The following is a 26,375-nucleotide window of genomic DNA, read 5'->3' as shown; positions in this document are numbered from 1 at the left end:
AAACTTTGTTTGCTGTTTATATTACTTTATATATTAAGATGATGTAAACTTAATATCAAAGATGTTTGTGTGACATTTGAGCATTTAGAGAAAAGTCAGAAAATATTTTTTTTGTAATTCTTGTAAGGTATTAATACATTTACCATTTTCATGCCCCCCCCCATACTCAGGACATAACTACCCAATTCAGGACTTCTCTGCAGGAAATGAGACAGGTAGCAACTCTATCAGTTAGGTGCAGTGATACTGTTTATAAGAAGGTCTTTTATGCTTTCTTGTGACATCCTTCCAGAGGGTGGCGTATCTAGTCTACTCTTAGTGCTGGAATCAGAACTCTGCACTTACTGCCAGACATATCACAAGTTCAGTTAGAGGAAGAGGAATGGTTTGCTGCATGCCTCATTTCACTGGTTGTTGTGATGTCCTGTTAATATCCCACCAAACTCCCACCAATTAATGTGACATCCCTTACTATCTTAGGTCAGTATCTAAGAGGCTTCAGTCCTCACTACTGACTCCAGTGTGAGTCTATCACTTAAACAGGAGTAATATTTCACACTTTTCCCCTAAGAGCACAACAGGAACATGCAGTATACCCTGAGACTTGACTATATACTTTTGTCCACCCCAAATATAACTCCTTATTATATACTTCAGAGAAATGTGTCCCAGTTTAAGACCTCTGAAACACTCACACTTAAATAAATTAAATCTCACGTATTCAAACACTTCTGGGAAAGCCCAACACAGATTTCCAGCTGTGCCCCTTCCCCAAAATAATACAGTAATGCTGCCACCAATCAGAGTGTCTTCATGCCTTTCTAAAAGAACATCCTATTATGAAAATCAGATATTAAAAATAGTAGCAAATGACCTAAGCAACCAGGCTTTTAAAGTGGCTTGGGACGTTATCAAGGCAAGTATAAGGACTCTCAAATGACTAAAGAAAAACACTAACTGTCCAGCCACAATGTAAGTTAATTGAAAATATTTAATATTGAGCAAAATGATTAAAAATATAAAACAGTAATTCCCAATAAATAAACAGAACTCAATTACCAGGAAAATTAAATCAATACCGTAGGACAGAGATCTAACATTCAGAAAAATACTCTTAACTGAGCAGTTATAATTTCCTAATAAACTAAAGAACACTGTCTAATATTTTAAACTAAATTACTACAACAGAGCAAAGGCAGGCTTACAGTTCTTGGTGAGTCCTTTTTGGGTATCCACTGCACAGTTCAACTGTCAACTGTAACTGACAACTGACTTTTGTAACTGACAACTGATAACTGACTTCACCGGGCTCTTTTATAGACTAGTCTAATTGTCAACTGTCCCAGTTCTAACTTTCATTTCATATTTTTAAATTCAACAGCTGTTTTCTAAAAGTTCCTTCCTGTCTTTCAGCTTCTGACAGTAGCACATAGCGACTGTCAACATTCCGATGACATAATCCGCTGATCAGCTAAATCTGAGACAGTTTGCCTTTAGAATCTCTCTTCACAAACATGCACAGTTAGAAAGGAAAAAGGACATTGTTCATGTCTTTAAACTATTCTGTTCTAACAGAACATAAATCAACATGTAAGAACTTATTTGCAATATCATAGCTAGTCATGCTGGCATACAATACACAGGACAATCTGAAATTATATACAAAACTTCAGTCAGGCATGCTAGCACACATGACAGTGTCTAATTTCTTCACAGTTGCATCCATCAGGAGTTTGGTTTCCTGCAAAAGTACAGAGGGTAATTTCTAAGTCTTACAGAGCCCAGAACATAAGTAGTACTTGTGCCATTATCAAGGAGTCAGTTTTGTTGGAGTGAAAAGAGCAAAACATAATGCCAGAAGACATCCATGCCACAAAAGTTATCCAAAGATAAGGAATAGAAAGTTGGTAATATATGGTAGTAGAATTGCAGAACAGCTTTATTAGAAGAAAATGAACATATCATTTGTTAAAATGAAATGCAGCAGGTAAAGAATTTCCTACAATAATCCACACCCCCAAAACATCTTCTCACTGCAGGGACTGCAGAATAAAATAATTTTTTGGTCCCTTAATTTTAGTGCCATTATCAAGGAGTCAGGTGTGTAGAAGAGTGATTTTCCTGTACTTTAACAAATCACTATATGAGCATAATAACAAGATACAAAATGTAATGCTACAAGACATCTGAGCAACAGAAAAAATAGTTAGACAAAGTTAAGGAATAGAAAGTAGGTCATATTTTGTTTTGAAACTTACTTATGAAGGGGAAGCAAGACTATGACATTAGTTTTAAGACAAATGAAAATAAAGCATTTCTACAACATTCAGGTAAAATAAAAATAAAAATCCTTCCACTGCAGGTACTGGGGAACATAATTATTCTCAAATCCCTTCCTTTCCACTAGAGGCAGTTAGACATGAAACTGCAATAATCTCTTAAGTGCAAGACAGTTAGTTTTGTCACCTCAGGAATAGTGTGATTGGAGGGGACTTTCAGTTCTTTTTGAACTACAAAAGGATACTTGGAACAAAGGCCTGCAGTTCAGCTACTTTTTGGGTTGTAGCTGTACAACTCCTTAGTATTGTGTAAATGACTTCTGAGATAAAAATAAATAAGAGTCATTCCAGGAAAAAAAGAAGCAGTCCTTTACAGAAGGTATATAAGATGACAGTGACTGACACTAATCTCATTATACATCAGTAGCATGGGAATACACCACTACTTCCTTATGTCTAGCATGGCTCATATAAAACAGGGTTGGAATGGATTATGGGAAAAAGATAAGGTGGAAGGAAAACAATATCACCTTGATATATTAAGCTCCATTGGCAGCCATTTATGGAAACACATATTAAAATTCCATAAGAAACACTCAGAGTGATTTGATGTGTTAAAATAGCTCAGAAAACAAAGACAGGGTGAAAATGCAGATTTTTTTTTTTTTAGTTCAAAGTTGGAGAGTTCCTTTAAACAGTTAAACCCACTAGGCACAAGACACACTTTTCAAGTCTATTTGAAATTATCATTGCCATGCTTACTAAAGGCATATCAGACACACTTTCCTGCCACCCATGCCAATCAGTGATAGGCTTGTATGGAGAAAGATTGTTTTTGGACATTTTTACAGGAAGATGTATCCCTGTTGCCCTTAAAGTGGAGATCTGCCCCCACACTCCCAGTCTTTATAGAATATCTTACTGTCTCAAAAAAAAAAAATGGAATGCATTTTTCCACTTTCCACTGAGTCGGTGTGAAATCAGAAGTAACATATTTAGAGATCACAGCCCCCTTTCAAAAAACATTATCATTAGGATTTAAATAACTTTAAGGTATTGCAGTAGCTTGCAGAATGGCAGTAAGATAATCTGTGGTAGACCCTAAGTGATGTATTAAAGTTTGGCAGAGCAAAGTGGGTCTATATCATATCATCAAAGGTTCAACTCCAGAAACCTCCATTTGTCAAATTGAAAACAGCAAACATTCACTTAAGCATACATTCACATCAGTGAATGGTTTAAACAAGGAATGGAATTAGTTGGCCAACATCAGGAAATTTGCCCTTTCCTCCACCGTAGTGTGATCCTGGAGTTGATGTATATTGGTGGGGGGGGGGGGGAGGCACCTGGGTGGGTTTGACCTTCTGCTGTGTGTGTAATGGTTGCAATGTTGGTCAGCTAATTCCATTCCCTGTTTAAAACATTGGCTGATATGAACATTCACATAAGAGAATGTCCGCTGTTTTCATTTCAACAAATGGAGGTTCTTGGAGTTGAAACTTTGATGATATGATATAGACTTAGTCAAAGCAGGCATATTTTTGAGAGGTGACCCACAAACACTGTTTGGTTTAGTGACTTGCTCAGAATCATACATGAGACAAATACATATTGTTGGGAGGGAAATTCAGGACCACAAGAAGAAGCTTATTAGTAGCTCATTAACTTTATCCTTTGTACTAAACTGTCAGATGATATAGCAAGGCCATTGGCAGAGCGTCTACCCTATGGGTCAAATTCCAAAAGATAGTTGTGGCTAGAGCAGCACACTGAATGAAGACTTTAGCCCCCAGTTGCAGATGCACTTTCAGATGATATGCCACAAGCAGTCTAAGTACTTAACTATTCAATGTAGGATAATTAAGGATAATTACGGATTCAGTGCATGCCCAAATACATCATGCTCACCCAGTGCAACTTAAATGCAACAAACTGCAGTACCAAGTCTGTTTCTGAAATCCTCAGTGAATGTCATATTGCAATGCAAGGAATGGAAGCTATTCCCATGGAATCCTATGGAATCCATAATAATACCAAAAAAATGCTACCTGCAGTAAATGACCTTCCATAGGATGTGGTACTGCAAGGTATGGAGGAGAATCTGGCTGTGCATCCTAGAAGGCAGCCAGGTAGATAGAGAGCAAGGTTACAACTAAGCCAACTTTCAGATCAAGAAATGTTTGACAGGTACTTTCAAGACAGACAGCTGCTACAGGCATTGTGCAGCATATGTGCCCCACAAATGCCTGTGCAGACATTGCAAGGCAACCTCATCCCTGTCAAAACAAAAATGTATCTGAGCTTAGGTGTACTGACATCTGGGGCATTCCAAAGACACGTGGGAGATACTGTAGAAGTGTTATAAACAGCCAGCAGTCATATCCTGTCAAAATTCCTGGCAGCAATGTGCAACAGGGTAGATGAATCCCTTTCCACAGGGAAAACACTTTCCATTTAACCCCATGGAGCAGAGAACTGTTATGCATCAGTTCTATAACCTCACAGAATTGCCACATGTACTTAGTGCAATAGACTGCATCCACATCCCTATTAAGACCCCGGTGCATCCAGAAGCAGACAGATACATCAACAGAAAGGGGGGGGCCATCCTTGAACTGCCAGGTTGTGTGTGCAGCTGATGGCAGCATAACAAACATCATGGTGACACATCCTGAAAGCATCCATGATGCTGCCATATGGAGGAAAAGTGGTCTGAGGGCTGCATTCCACCAAAGTGAAATACCTGAGGGACTACTACTATGTAAGTATAGGAACACAGCTAGGATATAAGCTAAGGGCAGCTCTCTCTTATGACCCCATACAGATAGCCATCAAAACTTGCAGAGGAGGCCTACAACAGAGTGTATGCAGTAATTTGAAATACCATTGAGCATGTCTTTGGTGTACTGAAAGCTAGGTTTAAATGTCTGAACACATCTGGGAGTGCACTGCAAAACACACCTGAAAAGGCAGCACATATGATTATTGTGTGTACCTTGTGCTAACAACAACACATGGTGGTCTTCCAGCTACAGGCGTGGGTGAACCACCCCAAGAATCCCAGATGTCTGAAGACGACATTCTGCAGCTATCAGAGGAAGAGCAGGAAGACACAGGGTGCAGAAGAAACAGGCGTGGGCAATGGCATGTGCATTCTCAAATCCAAGTCCAGGTGACATGACAGTGTTAAGCCACATGTGCAAAAGTACACAGATTAAACATTGATGTTTAGGTGTTGCCCCACCACAGGAGCACAAATTGCATTTAATTACAATTATCTAACAGATGTACACACTGAGCATCAGACATACAGACATAATTCTGACATATACCAGTGTGACTATATAGAAATCTATCACAACTCAGATCATCAACTCAGACCACAAGAGACATGGGTATGCATACAGACTCATAGTGATGACTGTGTGTATGGCAGCCAACAAGGGATGTACCTGTATAAACCACATTCCTGTCTTTCCACTATCAAAATATGCAAACAAGAAACCAACTCAGGACATAATATAGAACTGTTGTCAGTATCACAAGCAACATATATCAATGTAAATTATGGATAAAGTGTAATGTACTAAATGGAGTCACTATGGCTAGTAAAAATGTCAGACTGCTGTGGTATCAGACTTCACAACAGCCACAGACAGATGACACCATCAGTGGTCTGCACAACAATCATTATCACCATGATGAGACTGACACTACAGAACATAGTGGATCAACTGTCACTGCTACCCTAATGTAGTCTAGAATGCTAATATTGATGGCTCACTATGGTGAGACTGACACTACAGAACATAGTGGATCAACTGTCACTGCTACCCTAATGCAGTTTAGGATGCTAATATTGATGGCTCACACAGTGGTCCAGTCTGCCCCTACCACATAAAGAAACACTTGGCCGGGTGACACCAGTATGCAGAGACACACCATGGGAAGGAACATAAGTGCATTTCAATTATTTGGTCATCACTGCTATGCCCACATCAGAATGTCTATCAGCAGAAGTGTGTGCACATTGCAGCCAAGAGATTGATACCCAATGGGCAAGAGTTAGTCTACTGAGACGGGGCCTGCCTGTCCCATGTGTCATTCAACTAAGCACAGTCACTGTACGTAGAACCCTGCTAGTACTGCGGTACTGCTGTAGCACTGACATAGCCAAGGATTCAAAAGACTGTGCCAAAGATAACATGCTTTCATTCTGTACAGCCAATGTCAGCATGACCTCACTGTGTCTGTGCTCTTGTCCTTCATCCAGCACACCCAGTTGGTGTGCAACATGATTTGTGGCATGGGGAGGTACACGGATGTCAGATCCATGACTTTGTTGTGAATGTACATTTGCCTGTAAGAGTAGGCAGACACCCTCTGACACATGCCCATCCACACAAGCTACATGCCTCTGTCTACTGCAATGGGCAGTATTGACATATTGTGGTGAACTCTCAACATTAGTAGCAGAATCAACATTGGGCTGCGGTTCACAGGCCTCATCCTGTCCACCATATGATGTCCCCTTATTGTCAGAATGGTTGGACACATTTCCTTCACATTTGAGGCTACAGCCTCATCCACATGACTTTGACCATCTGGGCCAGACTGTATCACCAAATCTGTGTCCTATGCACCATGCTACCATACTGAGACATATCAGATCCCACATTGGAATCAGTGCACAGGCTAATGGAGGGTAAAGGCAGTGGATGTGCTAAAGGAAGAGACAGATGACACAGGTCAGGAAAATGTACTTACATTACATGCTGTATATCATTAAAAAAATACACCACATATATCTCATTACAATGTTACAGATATTAATGATTTATCAGGATGTCTTGTAAAGTATGGCCTATGGAACCTATATAAACGGGAGTTGACAATTACATCACATATATGACATATGTGAGGAATACAAGAATGACACATGACTGACATGTCCTCTTGGGAATCTGGCACAGGATGTGAGGGATGAAATGCAATTGTTGTAGGCAAACAAAGGCATAAACACAGCAATGTTAATCACATACTTGTCAGCATGTACCATTCCAAATGAAGTAAACATACAGTAGGTAGTACATACACACACTAGCTGTTTGTGACTGAGATGGTGATGGTGGCTGTCCTATGCAAGGGAAGCAGGACATAGTATTAATGGGCAACAACAGGAGTAGCAACAATAACATGTATGAAAGAGAGGTAATAGCATACCAGAGACACCCTCCAGATGTGGTGAATTCATCTGTTGCAATGCAAATCCTGCAGTGGGAAAGTACAAACAAAGCAAGCACAGTCATGTACGCAGGCATTGGCTTAGTCACATGATGACATATACAATGCAGTACCAGGGTATGGTAATACTTATGTGATGTACGGTGCACCTGTTGACCAGATGTCCCTGTGCAGAAAAACATCATCATCATCATCATCATCATCAACTCCCTTTTTCCTATTTTCTACAAGGGGTCAGGGTAACATGTTAACTGTTGCCATCTCTCTCAATTTAATGCCACACTCCTGCCTTCTTCGATACTCATGCCTGACTGTCACAGGTCTTCTGTCACACAAACTATCCACCTCTTTTCTGGATGTCCTTGTTTCCTCTTACCTTCTTCCTGTCTGCCCCAAATCATTTTAACCAGGTTGTCTTCTGCTTTTCTGCACATGTCTGGACCACTGTAATCTGTTCGCTTTGATCTTTTCTGCAATTGTAGCTACTTTGGCATCTGCTCTTATGTCCTAATTTCTTTATCTGTCCCACAGTGTGCATTCTACCAACTTTCACAGGCACTTCATTTCCATCACCTCTAGGTTCCTCATCTGCTCTGCCTTTAATGCCCAGGTTTCTGTACCACACAGTAGTACTGGTCACACCACTGTCTTGTACACCTTGCTTTCCAGCTTCTTTGGCATTCTTCTGTCATTTACTACACCTGAGACTCCATGCAAGTTGGCTGCAGCCCTCTGATTCTGATTCTAGCTTTGACCTTTTCATTCAGACTTCCCTTCTCCTCAGCCACCCCTCCCAGATACTTGAGCCTATTAACCTTATCCACTATATTCCCTTCTACCTCAATTCTCATCTTCTTCTGATTTCCCCAATTTGCTGCCATTACCATCTTATCTGTACTTAGTTTAATCCCATGTGCTTTCAGTTTTACATTCCACTCCCCTATCCTTTGCTGAAGTTATTGCTCAGAGTCTGCCTGTAATGCCACATCATCTGCATACAGCAACTCTGTTGATTTCTCCCCTCCAGCCTGTTTGCTAATGTAGTCCATCACCAGTATGAACAGCAGTGGCCTCAGAGCTGAACTCTGTTGCACACCCACTCCCACTGGGAAACTCTCTATGAGACTGAACACTGTACTTGCATCACTGGGTCCTTGTGCATAGCCTGTACTAATTCTACCAATGTTTCTTGGACTTTGAACCACTGCAGTACTGCCCAAATCAGTTTTCTTGGTACTTTGTCATATGCTTTCTCCAAGTCTAGGACTGCCGAGTTGGGCTTTTTACCTCATCTCTAGCTTCTTCTCAACAATCTGTCTTACTGCAAACATCATGCCAAGTGTGCTGCATCCTGATCTGAATCTGAACTGCTAATCTGCCATCTTACATTCTACTATTCTGCGTATCCATTCATCAATCACCCTGTCCAGAACTTTCATGTAATGTGACAGTTGTTTGATGCCTCTGTACTGCCCACAGTTGTGGATGTCCACTTTATTCTTGTACACTGGCAGGAGTATGCTTATTCTCCAGTCATCTGGGACATATCTTTCTCTCCACACTGCTATGAGTACCCTTAAGAGCATTTCTCCCCTATCTCACAGAGCATCTTTATCATATCTGCACGAGCCTCATCTGAGCCTGCTGCTTTCCCTGACTTAATTTTCCTCTCATTGTAGACAGTATCTGGGACAGTACATCTTCTGTGTTTTTTTTCATTCAGAAGCTGCAGGAAATACTCCTTCGATCTGCCTTTGATGTCCTGTGGACTGGTGAGCAGGTTGTTGCTGGCATCCCTTATAAAGGGTGTCTGACTATCTTCTCTATCTTTCTGTCTTTGCCTTGCAACCTGAAATAGTTTCTTTGTGCCGCCTACTGAGTCACTTTCCAGAATCTGGTAGAATGCCTCTGATTCCTTGTTCTTTACTATTGCAGCTCCTTTGTTAGCCAACCAGTAATCCTTCCTAGCCTGGTCAGTCTTTTCTGTCTCCCACTTTTTTCCTGCACTCCTTTCTTTTGATGACTTTCTGAATTCTGCATTCCACCATCAGCTTTCCTTATGTACCTTATTTCCATATCTGGCTCGGCCACATAGTTCAGTAGTGGTCACACATGCTGTTTGAGGTTCTGCTATTCTTCTTCAACTCCACCTATTTCTTCCTCTTCTTGGGGTGATAGAGCCCTGAGTAATTCCTTAAATGGTTGAACTTTCTCTCCAGTCAACTTCCAGATCTTCATCCTGGTCTCTGTTGCTTTTAGGGCCCTCTCCTACCACTGCTTGCACCTGATTGTGGCAACTGGTAGTTTATGCTGTGGGCCGACTGTTTCACTGAGAATGACTTTGCAGTCATTGATTCTACCTCAGTGCCCTTTCCTTACTAGGAGAAAGTCTACCTGAGTTGCATGTTGGCCACTCTTGTATGTGATCTTGTGACTGCATCTCTTTTTGAACCATGTGTTGGTTGCTATCAAACCATTTACCCGACAGAAGAACATCAGAAAAGCATCAACATTAATTTCGTACACCACAGGTCTGCTACACATTACTGCAGCCTGCGAGTATGTTTGCTAACCATACCTGGTCTGTCTATAGGTACAACTACATGGTTTGTGCCTCCAGAAGATGCACCTGTATTTTACAATGTGAGGGAAATATTAATATGACAGTATACAACACTGACATGACTGAAAGCTGAGGCAATAGCAGGTAATGGCAACAGTAACAGTATATGGAGGCACTCAGCTTTCAGGTTCTTGCAGAAGTGGATGAACCTGTGCAAATGAATGCAGACATCATTATGCATGTTGGTTGCACTGTTATGTATGTACTGAAATTGTATAGCTATAAGTCATTGCACTTACATTGGTCATCATCATCCTGTGTGGACCCATGTGCACAATACAAATCTACTGCTGCAACACAAAGGTGACAATACATGAATATGCATGAAGCAGCGATATGTGCTGATTTACTCTGTATGCATCAGTGTTATGTAAAGTAGCACATACATATGTGGCATTGAACACCTGCTTCTGTCCCACCCACAGATGTGTGGCAGTCCCCACTTGCCATATGCATGCAGTGATGCAAGAAACTGTGTGATTTCATCAGGGGGGTGTCAGTGGTGGTCCACCACTGGTAGCATCCCTCAACCTGCCATGATGTATGGCTGCATGACGGATCATGTCAGAACACTGTTAGTGACAGGCATCACAGGATCTACTGTCACCTCCCACAGCATTAATCATGTTAGTGAGGTTGACCCAAACTTCATTCCTCCATACTGTATTTCCCACCCTTCCAAGGAGTCTCTGCCTATGTTGGTTCAGACTATCTATTATAATTTCATTTTCCTGTGGGGGGGGGGGGGTGAGGATTGCTGCTTCTAGGTCTGTTTGCCATCTGAAAAAAACAGTTGTATGCACATGGTTAGACTAATGTGGATACCCACATATGGATGATTATGTAGACAGTATATGCCAATTTAACCTCTCTGCAGTCCAGTGAATGCCAAAATCTAGGGAATAGTCCCTGTGCCACATAGTACTGTGAAATATAAAACCACATGTGATATGAAAACAATGCATGAATGCATAACACTTGGAACAAAATCATAAGCTGTGGTATCTGTAGAAGATGCCCGGGAGATTTGAACCCTTTGCAGTAGATATCATCATAGTGAAGGTCCAGACATAGCAGCATTGTGCCACACAAGCCACATGCTCTGCATGCAGTTCACATTAACATATTACACAAACACATGTGTAAAACAAAAATGTGTGATGGCTGTAGCAATTTGAGCCTAAACAGACAACCCATGTAAAAAAGCAGTCATATTAACATAAACTGGTATACACAATGAGCTTATATCAACACAATCAATACTGAACAGTGAATGCTACCCACATTAGCAAAGAGTATCTGAAAATTATCAATTGAACAACTTAAGGAAAACATTGGAAAGCCTCTGTATCCATAAGCAGAGCACAAACAGTACATAGTAAGCAGACATAAACACGGATCTTTTAATATTGCGTCAGTAGTTCTAATATTTGTTTTAAGAAACATCAATGAATAAAATATCCATAACAGCTATATGAATACATACTGCAAGCAACATATGGATAATATCAGAATCCGTAGTTTTCTGTACATATACCACAGATTGTATTGCGTCACAAGCAATATATATATATATATATATATATATATATATATATATATATATATATATATATATATATATATATATATAAAATCCATGAATAAATTTTTATGTATTGTTCATATGTGCTGTTTAAATTTGTATAGCTGCTTGTTAGTGATGCAGATGTACCCACCTGTATGCATACAGGTCAATTCCACACCCTCGAGTAAGCCACATATAATTTTATAACGCACAGAATTTTTCATAAATGCATCACTCTAAGCATATACACAGTCATTTCTAAGAGTAATGATAACATAGGTCTAAAAGGAGGGAAATATATTCCAACACAGCAATGCTAGCAGGTGAAAAATTAACTTTGCAGCTACCTATGAGTTAGGTGTACCTGAAAGTAAGACCAGCTATGTGCACACAGCTTTTAAGTCCCATTTGCAACATACATAATTAATGAGGTTTATCAAAATTCAAGGTTTTGGAATTCAATTTGCACACGTCTACGTAAGTTCTTTAAATTTGGTGTATTAACCAATAGTTTGGCGTAACATCACAACAACAATGTAACAACTTACTACAGCGTTAAGTGTAAAGCTTGGAACATACTGGTATATTTCTGCAAAAAGAATGTGGAATATGCTAACATTTGCAACTTGAATTTCATGTATAACTATGTCATTGTTTACAAAATTGAATTCAACACCCTTCCCATGCTTATATTTGGAGAGAGTGAGATGGTCAGATATATATTTGGACTGTAGAACAGGGACACCCCCTGATATCAGTGATCATTTGGAGTTATAATTTGTTCTTTGACAATTAATATCTGTACATATGTTATGTCCTCGCACCTAAAATAATTAATATGTAAGTGATGTACAGCAATTTGTGCTTGTCTGTTAACAGTAGCCATGAGTTACATGACAGTGTTTCACTCTCCAATATGAAAGTTTACAGTTGTGCTTTTGTGTTGTGACCACTGTGCTGACATGCTTTCAGGCTTTCAGTTTTATTTTCATAAATGCACAGCATGTTGCACTTCTTGTAAAGCATACATCATCATCCCTATTAATACCACTTTCCTACATATTTATACCTCAAATTCTTTCAACTGAATTTCTGCCATACAGTCTCAGGCAAGATGGACTAACTAGGCAGGTAGGTATCAGGGTTAGAGTGCGGAAGTAGCTTAGACTTGCAGGTTTAATTCTCAGGTCCTCCAATCCATGTTCAATTCTGTTCCAGTATGTAAAGGACCATGTGTAAAACATTCCAAGCAGTGAATGGAGATTCTGTAATGTCCTTCAATTTAAAATTTAGAGAACATGAACTGAGAAATGTATATCAGTATTATTTCATACCTATTTCATTCATATATGTTTTTTTACTTTCTGCAGGTGATGAGGAACATACTCGTAATTGTACCCTGTGCATTGCACAGATGCACAGGCTGGAGGAGAAGTGCATAGAGAGGGGTATGTTGATTATTTTGTCTGATTTTGTAAATAAAAGAGATGTGATCATTATTACAGGCTCATAGGTTTGCCATTACTATGTATATTTTTATAATGCAGGAATACCCATCATGCATTTTTAAAATAAGTGCAATAGTCAGACAATCCCTGTGATTAGTTGTATGAATTACCTAAAACTATGTTTACATATCATTTAGCAGAAAGCCATTTTACTGATCATATGTTTTGAAGTGTAGGCCACTGCCTAATTGACAGTCATTCATGTATAACTGTCACAGTGGATTGTGATATTGTTGTCAGTGATTGATCTGTTGTGCATAACTGCATATTCACATACTGAACAGGTGTTTGCTGTGCCAGTGTTCACACTCTTGTTGGTGGACTGTGGTCTACTCTTCAGTTCAACATAGGTATTGCATCTGCCTACAACAACTATGATGGTTTGGTTTGCTTAGGACTACTTGTCCACACAGACATTTCTGTTCAGCATTTTGAACTGTCTGCTACATAATCACCAAGCAGTATCATGTTTGCATTCTGCAGGGTAGTGATTGCTAATAAATGTATATAGGGCACTGATATATTTGTAGATAGACAAATTTGCCTGACATACACTATATTTTCACGTGCCACAGGATGTCACTGTGTTTATAATTGCACATTATAACTAGTGTGTTGTGTTGCATTCCAAAAATTGATGTTGGGTCAGCCAATGACCATGTTGCCTAGCTCAACTCTTTTGCATATGGTTTTCATATCTCCCACTGGAATGTCATCTCACTATATCATTACTATACCAATATGTTAACTAGTGGCTGTTCATATGACTCATTATATGCACAGACACCTGGAATGCAGTTAACATTCACACACCAAATAAATGTGCAAAGCACACATACAAGACTGCAGACATGGAAATAATGATATTCTCGTAGACAGTCAGCCAGCCAATTTACTGCAGCACACATCATAAGTATTAAACAGTGCAGGTCACACTACTAGTGTTATGTTGTCATTTCCACAGCATTGTTTTGCAAGATAGACTCATATGAGTGTGGTATGACACAGTGTCATGGCATGGTTTTCTTCAAATGTCAGGATATGTAAGAGTGCTGCCTTTGCATATGCTTGTCATGTATAATGATGGCCGATAAGCAAGTGTTAAGGTAATGTCAGAATTTCCACTGTTAAGCTGTATTATGCATGGCCTAAGCTGCTCACATTGTCTGGTGGATACAGTGGCCCTGACATGTTCCAGTATTGAAAACATCTATAGGTATAGATAACAGAACATAAGGAATGTGTTGTGTGCATGAGGAGCCATCTGCTACTAGCAAATCTATTTATTATACTGTCCTATATAATCATTTTAGGCCATTACATTTTAGAATGTGTTTTTAATGACACATGCAATGTATGCTGATATACCTTTATTCTGATATGCAGACATAACATGTCAACAGGATGTTACTTAATGTCTGTTGGATTGTAGATGTGCACATCAATGTCACTTTAATGCCAGCTATGATTTTCTCAGGAAGGTGTGGCCTGATAGACATTTAGTTTTCATTGTTATAATTTTGATTACTGACATACACTTAACTATGGCTATGACATATACTAATGTTTTACACTGATTGTTTTCTTCCTGTTCTTAGTGTCACAGTGGGTATGTTATGTAGTGATGTAGTAGCAGGTATGTATATGTGCTTTCTGTCTTGTGCTGTGATTCTTCTTGATAGAGAATGGGACCCATGGATGCTCACCCATCAGATGTCAGAGGCGAGCGCATGCCAGACCACTGCCAGCATCTTCTGATGATGATGATAACCATGATAGAGATGAGGATGATTACAAGGAAGCTAAAACTGCATGTGCCATCATCGCTGCTGCACCTGGAAGGAGATGTTGCCAGGTAACCCAAAAAGATTATTGGGAGCAGATCTGAGAGGTGGTGGCTGATGTCTTTCAGACACAGACAAAGGACATGATGGAGAATGTTTCCAAGATATGACATGGGCTATATGGGACTCATTCAGGGAAATAGCCAGGGAGATCATTCATGATGTTCAGCCCCATCAGGGAGGGCCCTGAGGACCATAAGTATTGTCTGCGTGATCCATCATGGTGTTTGCCATATCAGTGATTTGACTGTATAAGTACACTTCTGCATGCATACCATTTTGCTGACATGCTTATGTGATACATGTTCAAATATACACTGCAGATGTGACATGACGTTATCATTATGGTTCAATGGTGCATTGCATACATTACCCTATTAGACTTTCATTCAGCATTCAACTGTCTATGAGTTTGGGCACTTAACATGCTGTTACTGCTGCAATAATTCCACTATAAACATGCTTGTTACTGACAGCAAGTCACAAACAACATTTTGCCCATATTCCACAAATACCACAGTGGTATGGGTATGATTTGTGGATTGCCATGTCATATATATTCAACAGAAGGACATGTCCTTGCCTTTGTGTTTCAGATTACACTTGTTATGCAGACACCCTGGCATACTGGCATTATGCATGACATGTGTTGGCAATGATGTTGCCCTGTTGTGCCATACAAATGCATTTGATACACCTGGACAGTCCTTTTTTACTGAATACATAGATCATCAATGTAACTCTCATGTATACACCATGGTAATGATAATGTATTCATTAATGGTACAGTATGCCATCTTTGTTCTGTGTTACATTTCCATATCCATTCCTAATCACATAAATTCACACATTTTGGCACGTGGTGTACATATGCAGTAGTTTGTGTACATGTCTCTGTACATATTCAGTCATGACCAGGGTCAATGATGTATAAATGCAGGTGTTTATTCCATATGCTGTTTTACATTGGCATAGCAGTATACATGTGTATGTGATACTAGTTCCTAGCTTGCTTATCTATGCCTGTTGCATTTAAATGATTGCACAATACTGTGTGTGTGTGTGTGTGTGTGTGTGTGTGTGTGTGTGTGTGTGTGTGTGTGTGTGTGTGTGTGTGTGTGTGTGTGTGTGTGTGTGTGTGTGTGTGTGTGTGTGTGTGTGTGTGTGTGTGTGTGTGTGTGTGTGTGTGTGTGAGAGAGATTTATATATGCCCATTTTTGTTGATGTCACTAATGCATTCTGCGTGTGTGGCATACATTGACCATTCACTTCAATGTAGTTTAGGGTGACATCAACACTACCCTATATGGTGTATACATGCATTTGGAATGTGTCACTTTACATATTGTTGTCCTGCTTTATTGTTTGGCTACAGAGTTTTGCTGCCATGTCTTCCTTTATGTGGGCCCATGTTGTCCATCTCCCTTCTACCTTTGTAGGTATGTCATATACCTTATATATGTTATATAGCATTAATCATAGATTTGTGACCATATATTATTAGTACATGTCATTGGTGTGTGTATGGGTATTGACATTGCTTTTAAATAATTTCCTGTTAAGCCAATGAAGATCATACAGATACATCTACACCTGTGTGTTGCCTTTCACATGGCATATGTGTGACAGACATATGCATTCCATTACATGTTTGTTTGGATTGTGTCACCTACTTTTAGGTAGCAACCAGTTTGCTGATTTTCTGCAGTACTGTTGTTTGGCAGTGTACTTGGCTACTTGCCTTTTTTTATGTGCAGTCAGTGATTCTGTTCTGTTCTCTACTGGTATTCTCCATCATCCCAGGGGCTGCATTTACTTATCTGGGATGTTGTTTGACTTAGACTTGCACTGCTGACAGACTGCTTGGATATTTGATTATTTATCTAGTGTGCACTGTGATACCGATTTATTTCCCTACAACACACATCCACCATCAGTCAAATTCATCTAGGTACGACTGCCACACAGTATGCAACATATCATAAAGTAACAGTGCATAGGTAAATGTGTATTTCTGCATTTCACCATGGCTGATATGCATGCCCACCCTTTTTTTTTCAACTTACCATTGCCTGTGTTGTACAGTGTACCCTCTGTGTAACTTACCTCTCCTTGCTGTTTATTTCTGACCTTTGTTTGTCATGTGTTGTGATATTTGTTATATAGATATCCCTGCTGTGTTGGCCTTCTCCTCCTCTTTCCTTCTATTCTCCCAAAATAAATGGGGCCTATTCCCACCCAAAAAAACAAAAATTGCCCATGGCCCTCTGACTGTCCCTCAGATTTTCCTATTCCAACATACCCCTTATGTATACCTTTTCTTCACCCACACTCCACATCAGCTTTTCTATCTCCCTATTTTCTTCGGTTTGTGCACTACCTGTGTTCTCCATAATTGTGTACAATGTTACTGTTTTTTCTGCCTTCCAACCAGTAATGTATATAACATCTGTATGACCAAAAGTACATGTTAATATCAATCGATGGACTACCAAAAAACTGCAATGGAATTGCTAAAAACTGTAAATAGTGCTACATTTTTGATATTTGTATTTTTGGTATTTGTATTTCTGTAATGTTGACTTTTATGTGAAGCTTTTCTCCCCGGGCCTTCACTGAAAATGGGCTCACCTAGGCCCAGTAGACTTTCCGGTAAACAAATGCAATAAATAAATAAATACATAAATGTCGCACACCCATTGTTAGCTACTGTTAGCTGTGGTGATGTGGCCATGATTGCCTTTTGTTTTTATTAATTTTTTTTTATCAGAAATGTTACAGATTCCATTGGAATCCATAAGTGAAAGCAAGTATATTTTACTAATAAATGACTTATGGAGATATTCCATAGTTGTCTCTAAGCTTACTGGAGATATTTTTTAGATATGTATTTACTAATGTCAGGCAGCTTAGATTGGGATAGTATTTCTATGACTTTATTAATGTACATCATGCTTTTTGAGACAGTTTTCAAGACTTATGGAGTAGCTGTGACTGATATATGATGCACCACTGATACTGGCAAACTATGTCATGTACCACAATATTCTAAGTTCACTGAGGCATATTTACATATTACATGCTTATCTGCACCTTTTGCTCTGCTGTTAGCAGAATGCAAAGCATTCCACAGACTTTATGGAATTAGTCCGTACACGTTCTGTCCAATTTTTGTAATCATGAAGTTGATATTAATAGCATGAAAAGAAAGGTACCATCTCATTCTGGTAGCACCAGCATGTATAGTACAGCTACAGTACTACTTTCTCATAGAAAAAGTCAGTTTGTCTTTGTGACTTCCTTCACAGAAGATTGTGCTAAGTCAAGTTTATGCTGAAGCTTATTTTAGTGCTTATTTTAACTACGCAGTTTACAAAAATGTATAAACTCAAACAATGTTACATAAACATGAATTGCTAATTAAAAAAACAAAAATATATACAGTATTTTATTTAGGAAAAATACTCAAAAAATGACAAAAATAGCTCTAACAACCCTGTAATTATACAATTAACAATATTCAGATTGACCTTCATGTCCAAAGAATCCATAAAAATGTTTTGCATTCTGTAAACTAGTCCTGTATTTGGAAAGCATGAAGTCCCAAAGATAAGGCCACACAACAGCACCATTATACAGCGACACTCTTTTGCTTCGCCAACCAACATGCTGATGTTAAGGTCCAAGACTGTTCATCAAGTAAAAACTTAAAATCCCAGAAATCATCTGCCAGGTAAAGATCTCATTGATATAACACTGGTAGTAGGGAAGGCTCTTCACCAACACTACACAGCTACACTGACATCTCCACACTTTCCTCGCCCTCTTCCATAACTGTACTATCCAGCAGTACACCAGCCACAACAAAGATACAGTCAAAAACTAAATCCCTGAGGTGTCAAATAAAACATGGACATGATTATCTTTGCATATTTCAAGTCCAGCTAGAATAAGTGGGAGATGATTGAAATCTTGGACCATACGTGGTTCAGCAAAATTGTGCAGGACATATACCAGAAAGGATACAATTCTGGACTTGGTTCTTACCAGTGCAGATGGTGTCATAGACATTCAGGTTAAAATCGTGTCACTGTGTGACTTTGAATAGCAGTAAGGATAAAAATAAACTCTCAAGGCAATGATGTTGGATTTTTAATGTGTGGATTATGCTGTGCTGGGTGAGGTAATTAAGACTGGGTTAAGAGACAGAGCAAACTGATGAGTAAATAAACTTTATGAACTGCTTAGTGATAGAGTATTCAGAGCCCTAGACAAGAGTGTGAGGAAGATGCAAAATGAGTAGGCCAATGTGGATACACAGGAATGTGAGTCTAACAATTAGGGTGAAAGATAAAGCCTATAAGAGGTGAAAAGGAGGGGGCAGGGTAATGAAGAGGCACACTACAAGTAGGCTGGCAAAGTGACAGCAAAGGGGAGGAGGGAGGCATGACAGAATGGGGAAACAACAGACAGACTCCAGAATGGAAAGGGAGGAGGTTCTAAGGTACCTGTCTGCCATTATGGAGGACAATACACAAGGACAAAATAGCCTGCCTTCCATAGTATTTAGATAGTATGTGGTGCAAAGTACTGCACTATGGTCACAATAACATTATTGTGAAGTATCAACTCGTAGGAGAGGAGTTGATGCAAAAGAGCAGGAAAACGATCTGGAAGTGTTGATCACACCTGGATTAGACCAGTGGAAGCAGAATGAGAGACAGATGTGGTAGCAGTTTGTATTGACTAACTGTGCTCTTGACCAATGAAAATACTTTTTCAAAGAGAGGACTATGGGCGTACGGAATGTACTATTGGAAACAATGGTGTGGAAGGAATTCTCAGAGACACTCAATAATGCATCGGTCAGGTTGAAAAAAGTAAAACAATTTAGGGATGGATGCATGGCAGAATGTTAAAGCACTGAAAAAGGTAGACTAGATAGGCTTATTGTCTTTGTATGCCATCAAGCAGGTGTAATGTATTGTAATGTAAGCTAATGAATATTCCAGAATACTGTAACCTTGGACTTTGCATAGCATAGTCTCCATATTCACACTTTAAGGTTCACTATTCTAAGGATCATTGTTTTGGTCCCTGAAATTTCATCAGGGACTTCAGTTATGAAAATACATCATCTGCTTGTGGTTATTTGTGTTTCAGAAGCATTTGATGACTTAACTTATCCACTGGGAGATTTCATTCTCCCATAAAATACTTAACAGCAGGAGTGGTTGCTCCCCACTTCTTCATTCTGTCTGAAATTAGCTGAACCCCTTCATGCAGACTGCTCTTAGAAGTATTGAAAGCTAAAATCACTGCTTCTTAATATGAATGTACACAATAAATTAGAAAGATGTCATACAACCTGTACTGACTGACTGATTGCTCAGGTGTGCTCCTCACAGCATGTCCATAGCATCTGCTATCAGAAGTCAGTATTCAAGGATGTGATAGAAAAGTCTAAACAGATTCTTCTGCAGTGCATGCAGACTTCTCAGAAATTACCAGGCTGACAGAGACATCCACTGTGTGACCCACAACAAAAGGGATACTATTAGCAGAAATCTGTCCATTACACAAAGAGAATTCATCTCTCAGAATGAAGGGTAGCTCATTCAAAGAACTTGTATAGGGAAGCTTGCCTTCTTTTTTATGGTAAATTCCAATAAATTAAGGAAGGGACTGCCATGCTCCTCTGTTGCAGGAAGTGATGCTGCCACTATAAATCAATCAAGCAGTCATCCAAAAGGGGAAAGATGTGATTGCCCTGCAACAGAATATTCAATGCCAAGACTAGGTATGTGGGGAACATTTGCAGAGCTGCTAACAGACCATATGGAAGCACTGTAAGTTTGAAACCTCAACATCCCACTTTGTAATAAAGAAATGTCATGTGAAATATCTGTACTGGGATGTAGGTCATAATAGCTATCTATGCCTCATATGGCCACAAGGGCTGGAGGGAATGAGGACTGATCATCAAGCATATCATCACTTTTACAGATCTACTGAGCCTGAAAGAAGAGACATTTTCATTTCACCATTGGAGCAGACAATCCTGTTGAAGGATTTAAAACATGGGACAAGCATTACTTCTTTTTCACCCTTTCCCTTCAGTTCATTAAAAGTGATGAGATGTTTCACCAGAAGGAAACTCTTCAGAGAAAGGGAGGATCTGGATCTTAATAATACTAGTGTCGGCATATAGCTGCTGTGTGAGAATAGACTTTCTTCTGTATATCACACTGTAAGCATTCAACTTGAATCAGAAACATGCTATGAAATGCAAACTTTTAAATATGAAGAAATACTATGGATACACTACTTAAAAAAATCTAGGATCTTTTTATTCTTACTTTTTCAAAGCCAATTCTTCTAATACAGTAGTTGCCTGACTCTTTCGGCTTCTCCCATTAGCGGTCACCACAGCAGATCACTGGTCTGCACATTGATTGGCAGCGCAGTTTTTACAATGTTGAGTTCCCAGCCTGGCACCTAACCTTCACAGAAGGCACACACACAAGCACACACCTACTGCATGCCTTTAAAACACATTCAACCCTGGGACTATATGCAGACTCTGCACAGAAGGCACTCCAGCCGAGAATTGAACCAGAGAAGTTCTTGCTGTGAAGCGACAATGCTAACCATTGCATCACCAAAGCGGAGAGGTAGCTGCTTGACTGATGATGTTTTTTGATACCTCACCATGTTTATCTGCTAGTTTAAGGTTTTAATCTCATAGAACCTACAGACTGCACTTTCTTTTCTAGCATATCAAAAATGTACCCATCTTTATTGGGATAGTGGAGGTCATTATAATTAGCCTTACTCTTCCATGGCAAGGAATCCTCCTATACCCCCAAAATGTATATATGCCAAATGCATAGCCACACAACTCTTGAGAAAAGAGGAACTCCTTCAAGTAGCCCATATTGGTCTCACACAAACACCAGTCTTGTAATCTTGCAATGTCTGTTCATGTATAATATAATCTACAGTTGTAACTGATTATGACCTGTTGCATTTGAGCAATTAGACACTGATCAGTTGGTCATCGGTTGCTTGTAAAAAAGCCTTGTTGATGTTTTTGTAGTCTGAGCACACTATAGTTTAATCTCAGTAACCAAATGACACAAAATTCACAAATGTAAAATAATTTAAAATATTTTAAATTGATACTTCATTTAATAATATCATTGCTTACGTCTGATAATAGCTACACCTCTTACACCACTGATATTGTGACTCGGACCCCCCACTCTTCTGCAAAATAATTACACAAACTCTGATGTTTCCATACATTGAACATAGAGGAAATAGTTGATTTTTGATCCAAATGAGCATTTCGCTTTATTCTGAGGTATTGTGACCTTGAAGTATTTATGTTCAAGTTACTGCAGAATATTACTACTTGAATGTCAATGAACATTCAGCCAATATCACCATTGCCTATTTTTAGTTTGCTTATGAATACTCCATATAATAAATGGATTCTCTGAATGGTGGACCAGAAGCTTGTACAAAACTGGTTACGATATTTCTCAGTTTTGTTATTCACTGATGGAAGAAACATATTACATGGTCTTTCTCTTCAAGTCCTCTAAGTTTACCTGATTTCTAATATTCAACTAAAGAGCACAAAACATTCACCATAATTCAGGAAGTCAATATCATTTGATTATCTCTACAAGTAGATAAACAGACGGGTGACTTTTTCTTGAGTTTTGCAGTCAGTATATTTAACTTCAATGTAAAGTTGTTAACAGCAGAGTTTTGAATTAGAACTTTTATTTCAGCATAAATTCACATGGAAGATAACACTACAAAGGTCGGCAAACAAAAGGTACTCAGTTGTAATAAGTTCAACTTATTATAAGTTAGTACCTCTTATTTCCTCACCTTTGGAGTGCTACTTTCAGGTTTTTTAGTTGTTTTCTAAACTCTCACCAGGAAAGGACCGTGTTTGCGTTCTTGTATAAATTCACATGGATAATCTTTTACAGTGACAAACATATTGAAAATGTAGGCATACCTTTCTCCTTATCTGCATTTGTTGGTAGGTCATGGTGTCTGTGAGATACTACATTTGCTTGTTCAACATTATCTCACAGTGGAGGAGGAAATGGTTGATGTGATTTAGAATACAGATGCCTTTAGTGTACTCTAGAGCTATGATATCATGAAGCTTTTTCACTCAGTCAGCTATTTTATTCTGTGGGTATTATTAATAGCTTAAAGGTTTAGTCCTTAATTGAAGAGTTTTAGCCACATGGTTTATGATAAAAATAGGTTATTCCCTCTTGTTAATAGATATCCCAGCCAATGTATGCCAAAGCACTGAGGTACTAAGCAGGGGTGTCCCCTTGGTGGTCTGAATGTTTTTCTTTGGTTTTGAATGGGACTTTTCTCATTGGAAAAATTAAAAAAAAGCAGGTTGCACATTTATGGAACTGTTTCTGTCCCCATATGTTTTTCATGCAGATGATGTCCTTCTGGTTAAAAAAAAACATGGATGCTGGCTGCTGCACATATATTTCTATCTGCTTTACAAGTGGTTATTTTCTTTCCTAAACAAGGGTTAATTCAAAGGGATCTGGTAGAAGGACATCACTGAAGGCATCACACTTGCTAACCAGGAATATTCATTGTTGGGCAAGTGTTACGTGATCTTCAGTGGAAAGGAAAGCGTTTGGACATTAGATACTTCTAGAAACTGTTAGTTTCTTTGTCATTCAGAAATAAATTGTATTTGATTCATTCTGTTCTTTTGAATGTATTTGCCTAATTATTTATTTACCATTTATTAAACATGTTGGTTCACTGGCCCAAAGATCTTCAGGTGCAACCTGGATTACTTAACTACCTGACCAGTATGGCTGGCCTATCCCTTAGGAAGACATCCTTACTTTAGTGTTAAGTATATTAAGGGTCTCATCTCACAAATTGTGTGACATGGTACATTACTCCTGCCATAATGGGGTCTCCATTTGTTAAACTCAGTTGTTTGTTTCATATCTCTTCATTTTTTTCATGTGTTGACTGTTGTCTTATCTAGTCTTGGTTTCTTACTACAGTGACTTCTGCTCATCAAGTACACCACTTTGTGAGAAGGGATTTCTACAGGAAAACTGAAAAAAAATTGATCCAAGTCTTCAATGCATTTTGATTGTCAGGGAATAATTAAGAAGGAGATGCTCCATTTTTTTCTAACATGTTCAGTACAGGAGTTGTATGATAATATGCAGGCATTTTTCATCTGTCAATGTTTACATGCAAGACAAGGACATATTTAGAGTGTTTGAATGGACTGATTTCCTTTGGCATCTGTCTTTCAGTAAATGTCCTACCAAGGACAATTTGAAACACCAATGTGCACAGGAGCATTTATGCTCTGTGCTGCATTGTGGAATTCCTGATGTAATTTCTTGTGCTTTAATTTCCTGTAAGAGGATTACAGAATTTTGGCTGCAATCAAATTAATTTACTCTCTACTGTTTATTGAAGTTTCCTTAACAACCATTTTATCTGGCCATTAATATGGGCACAACTGATGATATTGACATAATTTTATTTATTTGTTTGCGATATATCTGGAACTGATCTTATATATTACAAAATAAGCAATGGGACTATTCAGGCATAATTCTGACACTAAAGATGTGGTTGTAGCATAAAAGGTGGGGATCATGGAAAAAAGTTGTTTATAGCAAACTTCTGTTAGTTATGTGATTGGTTAATGTCAGCTTTTCTGTTGCTCATTATTTTCTGTGCTCTTTCTTCCTCAGTTTATTTGTACATGTTTTTTATGATGATATGTATTTATAATAAAATTTGAAGTACCCATAAGTCTTCCTGCAGATGTTGTCAGAGAATTTGCAAATTGAGGGAAAAATGCCAAGGTGGAATCTAAGCTGGAGAGACCCTAGAGAAGATTGTTAGTGGAAAACAAGGCTGTATATGATACCTGTATGAAAAAGGATGGTGAAGAGATTGTGCATTGTAGGTCTTCCAGATACAATATATATATATCAGCACATGAGCTGGTTATGGAAAGTGAGGGCAATAAATCCTTGAGTAAGCTGGATGTGGAAAGTGAGGGCAATAAATTCTGGGGTGACCAAGATGAATGAAAGACGGATTCTTTTTTGTTTTCTCCAGAAAATGAAAACATTACCTCTCCTCATACTTTGCAACCCTTATCAGTGGAAAAAAAGGACGTGTTGTTGTAGATAGAGTGAGATACATGTCATGCTGAAACATAACCCCAGGAATTTGCAAGAACTTTACCATCTGCTGTGATTGTAATTCACACAAGTCTAAAACTGTAAAGGATATGTAGAGAGAGCTATTAAATGATGAGGTATACAGACAAGTATAAATTTTTCACAGAAAGTGGTCAATGGCAAGAAATGACAAACTTTTTTATACCGTAGTTGATAAACTGTTTACATGGGGCAATATTGTGAGTAACATGGGACAATATTGTGAGTAGTCATCGTTTTTATGCCAAACAAATTAAGTTGTTGATTCATTTAGGCAATTAGTTGCTTTTGGATACATTTATGAATGATGATCTTGTGAGAAGATTAATAATAAGTTTGTGCTGAAAAAATATAAGCCATAAAATGAATATAAAATTGTGAATATGACTGTCAAGAAAAGAAAGGAACTTTTTATACAGCTCAGCATTAATCTTCTTAACACTGTATTCATTAACATTTCTAAGTGATAAAGTACTGTTGAAATAAAAACATTTGATACAAGGGGTTATAGAATTGGGAAGTGAGACTTTTGTGAACTTAAGGGGTACATTTGGTGAATGTGAAAAATATCTTCAGGTTTGTGGGAACTCTTCAAGATGCAATACAACCCAAAGCCTGGTTTGCTTTAGGAAAAGGGGGAATTTGATTCAGCAGTGTGAAATGTGCATGACTGAGCAATGTGGGGAAAGAAGGCATTCATGTAGTTCAAGCTCTAAGCTATGTGGGAGGAATGAACACTTCTGGTTTGATTGCAAGTTAGAAGAAGAATAGCACAAATATAGAAAAATAGTGTAGTAGAAGGGAGTTATTATAGATATGTTAAATGTTTATTTGTTGATGCAGATGAGCATTATATGGATTGGAGATTTTTATATGGATTTAAGAAATACAAAGAAAAAAAGCTGGTGCAGACGTAAAAGAGTGGAATGATATTTATAGAATGGAAAAGTTATGTTTTGTGAAGGAAATATACATAGAGGCAAGGTTAAAAATAAATCAACAGAAATTGATTATGGGGTGTATACCAATGGCTTTAGAGAAA

General features: G+C 38.6%; 1 protein-coding gene across 1 annotated transcript in view; it reads right to left on the bottom strand.

Annotated features, from left to right (window-relative positions):
- LOC122801294 (extracellular calcium-sensing receptor-like) overlaps window positions 1-26,375 on the bottom strand; it is a 246,657-nt gene that overhangs the window by 181,814 nt on the left and 38,468 nt on the right. Inside the window, exon 3 of the mRNA XM_044070841.1 lies at window positions 17,381-17,514. Within this exon, the coding sequence (XP_043926776.1) occupies window positions 17,381-17,514 (134 nt within the window). The remainder of the gene's footprint in view (window positions 1-17,380; window positions 17,515-26,375) is intronic.

This window comes from Protopterus annectens, chromosome 4.part1, assembly GCF_019279795.1.
Source record: "Protopterus annectens isolate FY-2018-M chromosome 4.part1, PAN1.0, whole genome shotgun sequence".
Lineage (NCBI taxonomy): Eukaryota > Metazoa > Chordata > Ceratodontiformes > Protopteridae > Protopterus > Protopterus annectens.
The sequence above is the reverse complement of the archived record's forward strand: the minus strand, read 5'-3'. Positions and strand labels throughout refer to the sequence as shown.